The sequence below is a fragment of the Phytophthora sojae genome, assembly GCF_000149755.1.
Source record: "Phytophthora sojae unplaced genomic scaffold PHYSOscaffold_13, whole genome shotgun sequence".
NCBI classification, from domain to species: Eukaryota; Oomycota; class Peronosporomycetes; order Peronosporales; family Peronosporaceae; genus Phytophthora; species Phytophthora sojae.
The window spans coordinates 657690-669942 of record NW_009258127.1 but is presented as its reverse complement, the minus strand read 5'-3'; the positions used below and the strand labels follow the sequence as shown (position 1 = coordinate 669942).

At 57.0% G+C, this 12253-nt stretch overlaps 3 protein-coding genes across 3 annotated transcripts; 2 read left to right on the top strand and 1 right to left on the bottom strand.

The window, feature by feature from the left end:
* Positions 1-1471: 1471 nt before the first annotated feature.
* On the top strand, positions 1472-2848 carry PHYSODRAFT_341005 (hypothetical protein; the record flags this gene model as incomplete). The annotated part of the gene is made up of 3 exons (XM_009539295.1): positions 1472-1540; positions 1627-2190; positions 2282-2848. 3 exons carry the CDS (start codon positions 1472-1474, stop codon positions 2846-2848), a joined length of 1200 nt encoding a protein of 399 aa, XP_009537590.1.
* A 5637-nt stretch (positions 2849-8485) lies between these two features.
* Positions 8486-9361, bottom strand: PHYSODRAFT_529890 (hypothetical protein; the record flags this gene model as incomplete). The annotated part of the gene is made up of 1 exon (XM_009539294.1): positions 8486-9361. A coding segment is annotated over one exon (876 nt), but the record flags the coding sequence as incomplete, so codon positions are not given.
* Positions 9362-10679: 1318 nt separating this feature from the next.
* Positions 10680-11567, top strand: PHYSODRAFT_530757 (hypothetical protein; the record flags this gene model as incomplete). Its single annotated transcript, XM_009539293.1, has 1 exon — positions 10680-11567. A coding segment is annotated over one exon (888 nt), but the record flags the coding sequence as incomplete, so codon positions are not given.
* Positions 11568-12253: the final 686 nt, after the last annotated feature.

Below are 12253 nucleotides of genomic sequence, written 5' to 3'. Positions count from 1 at the left end.
ATGACAGCAGTACCCCATTTTCAAATAGTAGCAACACTCGCACGATGCTGAAGCCATGTTGACGATCCAACCAGCGGAGGACATGTGCATACGATGCGCCAGGTATAAAGACCATTTAATAGCATTGCCGTGCAAGGCGGAAACCTTTCGCCGCTGCCTTCGGCCAAGAGGTTCGTGGAGTAGACCAGTAGTCTTTGTAGCGATAAGCCTCTCAAACGCCCGGTTGGCACCATCATTTAGCCGCCATGCCTCGGAGCAAGATGCTTTGAGGTGAACAATACGAACCACATCGCGATCACCGGTCTCAAACAATACCGGTTGTTGCGCAAAGGCGCTTGGTAGCGTTCACAAGTGAAGTAGGTGGGTTGCCACATGAAGTCGTAGGGGTCAACTTATCCGCCGTGACATCTTCCGTAATCGCAGTAATGTCGTGTAGGAAAACACGAGTTTACGAGTCCTCGCCCTATCAACCGAAGTCTCTAGGGCGAGCCCTACCAACAACACACGCCGTCTCCGAAGAGTCGGCGATAGATTGTCGGGATAATAAATCTGAAGACCAGGTCCGATCCCTTATACGGGCTGGAATGTGCCTCCCTGTGTGTTGCGGGTCAGGTAGGTATACCCTTCGTTAAAATATAAGAGCACCCTTAGCCACGAGCCACGGCTAGGATGCAATGTATAATACGTGCTTCGCGCTAAACCTCTGTGGTCCCTCAGAAAGGAAGGGTACCAGGCCAATCGAAGCCTCTTACAGGGGCGCCGGGGCGAAGCCTCGGCTAGAAGTCAAATACACTGGCGGTCCTTGCCTCACACCCAGTCAAACGTACAACTGTACACAGAGGTCTCTAATACCTCCCAACACTCGGCCACCTACTCACTCTTGGCCTTACCAGGATGAACACTCGGTCAATGCACCTTATGCTCACCGGCAGACATACCCCGTGCAGCCGAGTGTATCCAGACCCTACGCTAAGCTTAGCGACTTACCGTAGACGGACTTGACCCTTGTGTGGCTTGGGGGGAAAATTCTGCTCTGTTTAATGATTAGAGGCTGTCAGGCCTCTCCTATAGCTAACCACTAAGGTCTATACAAATATCAAGTGTGGACCGAGCTTTCGAGCTGATCCTACAATCGGACGAAGCTTCGTCCTAAATCCGAACTCCTACTGGGCATAAAGTGTACCCACTATGAAACTTCGGAGGTCTCGGCAGGCGGTTTATTTTGACCCGCCGAGACCCTCCTGTCCCTCCGTAGTCTCTATCAATCTCCTGGGCACTAAAGCGCGGGGAATGTGACCGACAATCAGAGCCCTCGGTCAGCCATCACTCGCAAGCTCAAGGCAGTTAGACCTCGGCCGGAACTCGCCCGGCCGCAGTCATTTCCCGATCTCACAGCGCCCCCCAACTCGGCCCGAGCCGTCCCAAGTGGTGAGCGCAGTGTTGCCTTCGTGCCTCTCTGCGCTACGACGCCATGCAGTACTCTGGCGGTCCTGGCAGCGCGCCGCCCTTCACCTTCCCGGACCTCGGTCCAGTCGTCCAGGTGAGTCTTCGTGCGAGGTGCCTGAGTACTGTGCTTGATCTCTTCATCGCGTCTAACCGTCTTCAACTTGCTGCGTCTTGCTGCAGAACACATCATTCCTCAGCCCGGCGGGGCACGTCGTCGACCTTTCTGCGCCAGCTTCGGAGGCCTCGGCGGCGTCAACTCCCGCCTTTGCGTCAGCAAGCGGGGTGCCCCGACGGTCCCAGGCTTCGGCTGCAGTTCCTGTAGCTTCAGTGCCATCGTCTGGTGCTGGTGGCAGCGCCGGGGCTGCTCCGTCACCAACTCCCGCCTCTGCAGAAGCACGCGGGGTGGCGGGCGGTCTCCAGGCCGCACCTTCGGTCATCGCGCACCATGCTTCGGCTGCAAGCACCGGAGAGACCTCGGCTTCGAGTGCAGTGGCTCCGACGTTGCCAACTCCCGCTTTGCCGTCCGCTAGCGGGGCTTCGTCGGACCCTGCGTGTACTCAGCTGGTCCTCAGGTCCTCGCCCGACTCCAGTCCTCTGCACGAGCCTTCGTCAAATGCTGCACACTTCTGCCGCACGGGTGACCCGCTGCCTGCAACTGCGCACGAGGCTTTGGGACTTATTCCGCGTTCTTCTGCGCAGTGGTACGCTGTGGAAGACATCGTCCACCACGAGGTGCAGGCTGAGGTCGAAGAGCTCCGCGAACATTCGGAACGACGCTTCGCAAACTTCGCTCAGCTGATGATCGGCTTGGTGCGTCACCGATGTGCCGTCCGAGCACCCGTACAACACAACCTTCGCTCCGTGTAACCCCAGGGTTCCACTCTTCGTCCCGCGTGGCATGACCGTTCGAGAAGTCGCGACAGCTATTACGGTCAACCCTGTGCTGGACTCTCGCCGTGTTACGGCCCCGTGGGTGCGTGAGTTCACTAACTTCCACGGACCTCCTTTCGGTCTGCAGGAGGACGGGCAGCCAGGTGAAGACGAAGTCTCGGAAGAGGAGGAGGTCGAGGAGCTGATTGAAGCGATCGAGTCTCCGGTTGCTGAAGAGTCTTCGGAAGAGGCTCGGGACGAGTCTCGCCGCGTCGTGGATACTCAAGCGACTTCGGGTGAAGCTACACAAGCGCTAGGAGCTCAAGATGCAGCAACGGCAACGGAGGGCTCGGCTCAAGATCGCGTCGCGGCTTCGGAGGCCCCTCTTGAGGAGGCCCCAGCCAGCGAGACTCCGGCTGACGCACCACGTTCGCCTCCAAGTGCTGCTGATCAAGCTGCCACGCAAGCCGAAGCTTCTCCGGCTGCGCGTCTCCGCGTTTTGGCCAAGGTTGCCTCATCTTCGGACGCCTAAGCTTCGTTCCAGTTCTCCATCGTTCCTTCATGTTTAGGTTGAGTTCGATCAGGGTATTCAGACAATTCGTTCGTAGTATAACTAGCTCGCCCATGCAATTCAATAGTCGTTTGTCCTTCTTCAGCTGTTCTCCATAGTCTCTCCAGTCGTGATCTCCACTTCGTAAAGTCTTGTCCACTGCAACATACAAATATACAATATTCTTTCCGTAGTAACATATTTCGTCTGCTGAGGCAGGCTGCGTAGCTCTGCCGGCAGTTCATCATGTTGAGAGGGATGCAGTAGTCCTCGTCAGCGACTTGGACCATTTGCAACCTTCGGTCACGTCGTTTCTCGCGTAGATAGTACGCCACAAGACAGATTCGACGCGGGCTCCCACGAGGGTTCGTCATAGCCGACCCACTTCACCTTGAACTCTCGGACGGCTCGCTCCGTGCTCGTCGAGAGGGGAATTCGGTCATCCAAGATGGCTTCAACCTCATACTCGCCTACCAGGTGGTCGGGTTTCTAACTATCCTCCGGGAGTGACTCCTCGTCGAAATCCAGTCGCGTCTCCTCGGTTACTTCGGCAGCAAGTCGAGCCTTCGGCCGATCACCAAACTCGTTCACCGCCTTCAACCGGGACACATGCACTACAGGGTAGAACCGGTAACCACTCTGGTCAGGCAAATCCAACTCGTACGCATACTCGTCAACCTTCTGCTTGATGCGGAAGGGACCATGCCATCGATGAGCCAACTTCTTGGTCAATCCTGGATTGACGCGCTCCATCTAAAGCCACGCGCGATCACCAGGCTGGGAGAGAGACTTCGGTGCGGGGTCTGGTGTGTCACCCTCTGCACCTGTCGGATCATCTTCCGAGGTTTCGCCAGTCGCGGAAGGTGGAAGCGCAGCACGTTCTGCTCGGCTCAAAGCCTCGTTATGTTTTTGAGCACGCCGAGCTTTCTCGACTGCTTGGTACTCCTTAGCCATTTCCAACGCAACTCCCTGCTGCCTGTTGACTTCTCTGCGCCGTGACAACGCATCGAACTGTCGCCCGACACCTCGCTTCAGTGATGAGGACATTGCTCGGAGGGTGGACCTTGCGTCCCATTCGTGCACCAAGTAAAAGGGCGTGTCCTTCCTCGTGGCGTCCTGCGAGTTGTTAATCGCAAAGATCAACTTCTCCACAATCTCATCCCAGTCTTATTGCAGTGGGTCCTCCGCGTACACTCGCACCGATTTCATTACGGTCTTGACCGAGCGTTCCTGCTGGCGGTTAGCCTGAGGCCGATAGCTCAACGTAGCCCTAGATCTCGACTGCATCATCTCGGCGAAGGTTTGGAAGACCTCGCTCATGAAGCGCGGGTCTCGGTCATGCCTGATCAGAGACGGCGCTCCGAACCTTCGGTACACGCACTCTTCGAATACTTGTGCTACATAGAGTGCAGATGTGTCCGCCATCGCCTTGCCCATGACGAATCCAGTGAACGCACACTGAAACAGTAGCAGTGCGGTATTGCCCCGCCGAGTCTTCGGTAGGGGTATCACAAAATCCATCGAGACAATTTGTAGCGGACGCTCGGCCAGAATGTTGCCTGGGGAGTACCCACGTAGCTGCGGGCGACTCTTGCTTCAGCTACAGTCTGGACACGAGCGTACGTGTTTCTCCACATCGGCGAATAAGCCAATCCAATAGTAGTCAGCCTTGACTCGGTGGTAGGTTCGGACGATACCTTGGTGACCGCCCTCCAACGAGTCGTGGCAGTTCTGTAGGATCTCCTGAACCATCGTTGTTGGCACGACTAGGCGTAGTGTCGTCTCCTCGGCCCGGTCGCGACCCCACCGACGATTCGCACCAAGGAAATACAGCAAGCCATCTTCGCTTAAGACGAACTTGTCAGCCATCTTCCAGGCTTCGCGTGCAGCTTTGTAGGTAAGCTTCGCTTCGTCTCCCTTTAGCAGCGTTATGAGGTTTGACCACCGGAACTCCTCATCCTGGGCTGTGCCAATGCGCCTGCGCCGTTCTTCCTGCACAACTAGCGGGTCGATGTCGTCAGCACTCGGTTCATGGACCACCGTTGCGTCAGGTCTCGGTTGGTCCGGAAGTTCGTTAGACTCTTCGTTGCTGGCGTCGTTAGCTTCGTCTCCTTCTGTTCTCTCTTCTGGTTCATCACCCGAAGTTTCATCGGCAAAGCGTACTTGTTTCGCACGCGCGCGGGCTTGTTGCCTCGTTACCGCGGCTACATGTCCAGTATCCCGTACAAAATCGAAAAATTCTTACTACGGTCACTGTCACGCGTATACATCACGCGTATCGAGTTCACGTGACACGTTGCAACTTCTCCAGAAGCTTCGGAGGCTTCGGCTGACGGTTCATAGAGCACTTCTCGGATCCGATTCAATTCCATCAACTCTCGTTTTCGGTCTTCGCTGTTCACCGTCGTCGACACCTTCTTCTCCAACGTTTCGCTCGCTAAAGAGTCTGCAGCTGCATTGAACTCTCGGATAGCATGTAGGTACTTCACGGACCGAAATCTCGCGGTCAGTTCCTTGTGCTTATTCAGTTGTGCCATCAGCGACTCCTTACGGCAAGCGATCACCCCTAGGGATGGCTGGATTGCGAGTCTCGAGTCCCCGACGATGACTAAGTCCTCGGCCCCATGTTCCAGGGCGGCAGAGACCCCGTTGTTCATTCCGGTGTACTCAGCGAGGTTTACAGTCGTGGTCTCGAGATACGCACTCGCAGCGACCACTACACTCCATTCAGGAAGTCGCCATAGTATCCAGGCGCAACTGCCGTATCCACCATGCTTCTCGGTCTTCGCCGAGCCATCAAACGAAATTTACGTAGCCACTGTATGTACGTGGCAACCGTGCATAAATCAAATGCCGATCCATCCGAACACTCGGCGATCCTTTGGCTCGAGGGGTCACTGGTGCCAACGAGGCTTCGAGGTCAACGAAGCTTGTGATCGTCGACTGTAAGAGCTGCGCGAAGGCGCAATCCTTTTCCTTGACTCGTTGCACCACTAGACTCCACGGAGACAGTAAGACGGCAAATTGCGTTGCGCGTCCGAAGAGTGTATTCGACTTGTGGACCCAGTCGAGCGTCGAGAACCGCGTGTAGCCATGTATGGTCCGACCGGTCAGCTGGGTGTAACACACCTTCAACAGCTGCAGCAAAGCCAGTACCTCCTTTTCCGCCGGGTGGGAGTTCATCTCGGCGTCCTTGAGCACTCGGCCGCAGAAACGCACCGGGTGCATCAGGCCATCGTGCTCCTAAATGAGCGTGGTGCTCACTGCCCATTTATTTGCAAACAGCGTCACATGGACCTCCCGGTCACGGTCGAAGTGTCGGAGGACAGGTGCCTCACCGACCTTTCGTTGCAATGCTGCGAAGCTTCGCTTGGCTGCAGAGAGGTCGCCCCCTGGTGCGAAGTCTTCGTCTCGCAGCTGGTCGAGCGCGGCACCATAGACAGCAGAGTCCTGTATGAAGCGACTGTAGTAGTTCAGAGCGCCAAGGAAAGCTTGCACTCCCTTCTTGGACCTGGCGAAGGACAGCTCGGTGATAGCCTTCAACTTCTTAGGGTCTGCTCTAATACCACTCCGGGACACTTCGTGAGACAGGAAGTCCACCTTGGGCTGCACGAAAATGCTCTTGGTGAAACCCACGCTGATCCGACATTCCTCGAACCGAGCGAGGAGTCGATCGAGCGTCGCTAGACATGCATCGAAAGACTCGCCGCCAAAGCAAATATCGTCAACAAATGAACGCCGTTCGAAAACCGGCACCAACGAAGACTCGTCGGGCTCTCCATTCGCAAACATGTCCGCAATAGGACTGTTGATTAATTCCGAGACCGAGCTTTCACTCGATCAGATACCAAGTCCCGCTTCAAACTTCGTAGGCGACTGGTCCGGGTCGGACGACTCTTCATGTGACTGTTCGGTCGAGGCGTCGGCGAGTTCACGGTCGCGTGCTTCAGCTTCTGTCATCAGACGCGCATAATGCTTCCAGCCACCCTTCGGCTGAACAAAGCCCCACAGAGCGTTGTCGAGCATTCGTTGGTAGATGATAGGTGCATTTTTAAGCCCAAAGGGCATTCTGAGCCACTCGAAATGACCCAGTGCACACACAAAAGCAGAGATCTGATGAGCCCTCTGTGTCATCATGATCGCCCAGAACCCACTCGCCGCATCAAGCGAGCTGTACCGCAGATACTTCTCCAGGTCCGTGAGCAGATCATCCACAAAGGGCATTGCATACTCCATGATAGCGGTGACTGCGTTCACAATCTCGTAATCAATGCATAGTCTGATATCTACGCCATTCTTCTTCAGCACAATCACGATCGGTGACGACCATGGGCTGTTGGAGAACGCGATCAGACCGGCCTTGAGCAAACCTCGCAAAAGCTCGTACAGCTTCTTGACGTGTCGGAGGGGAATCCTCCGTGCTCGTTGCTTGATAGGCGCATGGCCCTGTACATCGATGTCGCACACTACACCGTACGCAGGTGGTGGTAGAGCATTGCCACTAGAGATCATGATCTTCTCATGTTTCTTCAGAACCTTCACTAAGCGATCCTGCCGTCCTCTACTCAGTTACGGGTGCCGGCCATTCTCAGCCGAGTAGTCCAGTTCCGTGACCGAGGCTTCTGTAAGGTCGGGCAGGAAAGCTAGTTCATGAGCGTAATCTTCCAAGTTGATCTCATTGGGCAAGTGTTCGGCTCGGGCATTGCCTGCTTCGACGCCAGCTTCTCCATCTTCAACGTCGACAGCGGCGGCGGCCGACAGATAATTGCGTGTCAGCACTGCTACCGAGTCTTCATCTTGGACTGAGTCTTCGGAACCCGGTGACTGTTCACTGTCACCCCAGTTTGAACGGTCTTCCTTACGTCAGAGGGTTCGGCTGGCACTTGGCTCGCTATCACCCCTAGGTCCGAGGCGTCCTCATCGGTGCTGGCATCCGAAGCTCGTTCACTCTCAGACTCGAATGAACCTTCGGTACTAGTGTCATCGGCTTCCACGTGCACGGGAGGGAGCGCCACCGGATCATCACCCACTGGTGATCCGTCGGTGGCGAGTTGCTCCTGCTCCTCACGCTTAGCGATTTCACGTTCCCACTGCTCGGCACAACTCAGCTGGCGGCCGTGCGTCTGGGAGGCTTCGGGTGGCCGGGGTAACACTCCGGCCGGCACTGGATACTCCGGTCGCTCCACAGCCGAAGGCTGAGAGGCCAGCCAATCCGCATATGCATCACACTCACGCTTGAACACTGTTTCATCCCGACTTCGGTCACACGCCAACTTCTGCCAGTCCTCGTATCGTTCCGAACTGAGTCGAACATAACCTTCAGACTTCGGGAGACCTCCGATCGGTACCCACATTAGCATAGGTGAGTGAGCACGGCAAACCGTAAACCGTTTGGACACGTTCGTCAATCGCACTCTCTCGACCTTGCCTCGCCAAAATTTCGTTACCGTAGGCAACAGAGACTTCGTGCTACGTACCCACACCTCGTGTGTATCCCGAGGTGGTTGACGCCTCGGTACTCTGTACTCTGCGAACTCTCGGCTCTCAATGATTAGGTCCTCGGACGGACCACCGTTGACGTGCGGGCCTTCCCCTTGGTCATTCAGCATGTCCACCGTCTTAATGAGTGGAATACTCACCTCGTCCGGCAACCTCGCGGTCGCGTGGAACAAGTCCAAGCGCACTCCTGCAGGAATCATGAAGTCGGTACCGAGGACTACATCCACACCAGCACCATGATCCATAATCCACAATTCGAATTCGTACACTCTGCTCCAACCGAGGGTTACTTTCACGAGAGTTCGTCTCTCGGTTCATGGTTCCTTTCGTAAAAGCGACCAAATCTGACAGCGACGCTTCAGCTAGCGAAATGCGCGGAACATGGCGCGAGTCATCGCGGCGGCGAGAGTCTTCGCGGCGACGTTCGTAACCACGGTCGCGGTCGCGACGGTAACTGTCACGTGAAGCTTCGTGGCGACGGTCATCACGACGACGCGGTTGGTCTCGACTGCGCGAGTGGTGATACGACGTCTCACGCGACTGCCCACGCTCTTCAGACTTCAAGATGCCGTTGATCATGTCCTCGATCTCGTGAATGTCCTTCACCCGGACGTGGCAAAGCTGGCGTTCGAGGCTTCGGTCACCGCACGTCTCGAGGAACCGCTGCGCATGGTCCTTCGCATCGCGACCACCATTCTCGAACTGAAGGCCAGCATTACGAGCGTAACCATTCAGTCGGTTGAGGTAGTCACAAAGGTGTTCCGAGGACTCGCGCTTCGCAGAGTAGTAGCGAGCTTTCGCAGACTGGCTAAACTGCGAGCAGTAATACTTGATAAACGCATCGCTCAGTCGCTTCCACTGACGCTTAGTCCTCTTCGGGAGTTGACGGTACCAGTGAAGGGCACCGTCCCGAAGGCTCAGCTCGAAAGCCATGCACCACTCGTTTGGCGGAGTGTGCGTTCCTTTCATCTCATTGACGAAAGCTCGGAGCCACTGTGTGGTATAGCAGTACACACAAAATCGTCAGTTGTGGTAACTTGGCTACAAACACAACAATAGCCGAGCTGGTCGGCTTTGTTGGCCTACGCCGGGTTGCCCCCGAGCGGTTCGGCCCAACCGGGACAGCGGGTGTCTCGCCTTTCGTCGAGACCTGCCAACCAAGATCACCCCTCCGGAGAGCCGCCGAGTTCGACGGCCTCCGTTCACTTAACCCTGTGCCCTCCACCAAAGGATGGACGACGGCGCACGGAGCGCTTTTACAGGTCACCGAGAGCAAAGGCTTCTCGACTCAGCAATCAGTGCCCGGGACGTACGTGAACACCGGCTCGCAGCGGTGGCGAGACTTTTCCTTCGCGCTTGGCGAGACACGCACCCAACCCGGGCCGACCTTAATCTCTTGGCGCTGCCAGCCGAGTACCCTACAAGCTATGCCTCTCGGGTACCGGCAGCAGACATAATCCAGCCCCGTGCAGGGACTTACCGGAACGTGTACACGTGTTGTGGACCTAGAAAATTCTGCTCTGTTGTTTGTTATCTCTGTCGGGCACCCTGAAGGGGCACCTCCACTATTCCTAAGCTCCTATTCAAATACCAAATGAAAGTGGGCGGTTTTGGATCTCGGCCGACTCTTCGCTGAGCTCGGCGACGCTTGAGCTCGGCTGGTCCGGATGAGCTATCCGGATAATTCTTCGAACTCGGCTGAGCCGGATAAGGTGTCCGGATAAGCTGGTGAACTCGGCTGAGCTCGGCTACCGGTACAGTGTACCACTCCAGCCGAGTTGGTCGCGCGAAATATGGTGTTCTCTACACCACAACTGCCCCGGTCATGTTCCGAGCCGAGTTGGTGAGGGACCTGATCATCACTCCTTGAGTCGAGTCCAATCTCGGCCAAAACTCCAACGGCAGCGAACAAGTCTCCGCGCCATGTCGTCGTCCGGCGCTCCTGCCGCTCCTCCGTACGTTCCTCGCCTCCGACGGCTCCATCCATTCTGCTGCTGACCCTTCTTCTACTGATCTTCACAGACTTCAGTTGCGTCGTCTTTGCAGTCTTCACATCCTCCTGCGCGAGATGAGGGGAAGTTCGCTGAGTTGGTCGACTCGGCGTCCCGGGATCGCGGGGTCAGCGATGGGCAGGAGCACCCTGTCATCGATCTGACAACTTCCCGTGGGTTCGACCGGGAGTCTGAGCCGGCATCTCGCACTTCTCCTCGCCGCTCGCCGAGTCCGCGTGGCGACACCACTTCGGACGCCGCCGATCTTGGTCGGTCGGCCTCGGCTGCGCCGATGAGTCTCGACTCTCTCGCTGCGCTGATCCATGCGCAGTCCGAGCAACGCCGCATCGAGAACGCGGACTTGGTTCGGCTGTTGTCTAGGGTTCGTGATCACTCGTCCCGCACCGGCGGCTGATAGAGAGGTCCGCCCAGCTGCCCTCGAGGCGACGTCCGTCAGCGAACTCGTGAGCCTCCTTCGCGGTCAGCGCCAACCGTCAAGTCAAGCTAGTGACGTCGCTGCACTGAGGGTCGAGCTGGAGTCTGCTCGGTCTATTAACGCTGACTTGACTTGGCGGCTGGATTCACAGGCGGCTGGGAAGGCCGACCTCGAGGAACGGTTGAAGACTGTCGAGGAGGAGCGTGACCGATGGAAAGCCGAGTCGAAGAAGTCGTCCCCTCTCCTGACCAGCTTCGGGAAGGCGATGACCGAGTCTGAAGCTTCCTTGAAGTCGGCCCGCAAGTCTCAGGATGATAAAGTGAAGTCGGCTCTCGCTCACGCTAAGGATCTCGGCAGGCAGCTCAGGGAACGCGCCTCGGAGATTGAGCGTTTGACTCAGCTTCTTTCGGCTCGTGACGCCGAGTACGCTGTGCTCCAGGGGATCTCGACCAAGCACTTCGAGCAACTGCAGGAGTCGGCTCGGCTACTCATTTCTGGAGTCGCCCAGCCTCTCCGTGATCCCAAGGCTACCATCAAACACCAGCGTGAGGTCATCCTCCGACAGAAGCGTGTCATTTCTCGCATGGGTCTTTTACCCATGCATGATCCTCACATGGCTGCTGCAGCTGCAGCCGGGTTGGACGTGCCTGGGTCGAGCCCTGCTGACTTGCAGCTCAATGCTCCGTTATGCCGGATCTTGGCTCAACGTTTCCCGGAGGTGATGGACATCCCGGCTGGAGAGACTCGTCGAGTCGAGTTGACCATCCACCCGCGAGCGGACGGCGCTGCCACTACTCTGCCAGCGCCCGTGAGCTCGGCTGGTTCTTTCCTTGGACAATCAACCCGACTGACTGGGTCTGAGGCTCCGGCCCCTCCAAGCGAGTCTCCCGCATCATCTGCCGCCAATCCTGTGTCGGCTGGTGCGGTTTCTACGCCCGTGTCCACTTCTGCTTCGCGCCGTCACCGCAGCAAGTCGGTCGACCAGGTTCACCGAGCTCGGCTGGATACTCTGACACCCGCCGAAAAATTACTTCGCTACTCAAACCCGACGTCAGCGACGGCGGCTGGTTCTCAGCGCAAGCCCAACACGCCACTCGAGCAGCCGTGCGCGTGTCCACTTGCTGGTGAGGTCGGCCATGAGGACGCGTTGGCCCAGCTTGAAAAGGCTGCCCAAGAGACTGACGCCGCATGCGACCTATCGTTCCGGTCGAGCTTGAACTTTGCCGGGTTGATTGTCGACGATGTGAATGTGGTGGCCGGCGATGAGGTTCACTCGCTGGAAGAGGACCTCTCGTTCGAGTTCACCGAAGTGCCTGGTTCCGCCGAGCTTCCGAGGGGGCCCGCCGGCCCGACCGTGAGTTTGCCGCCCGTGCAACTCGTGCCTTACTCTTCCTCCCCGGTGCAGACGCCTTCAAGCGGAGTGGCTGTTGTATCGTTGCCTGGATCTGCTGACCATGCTGC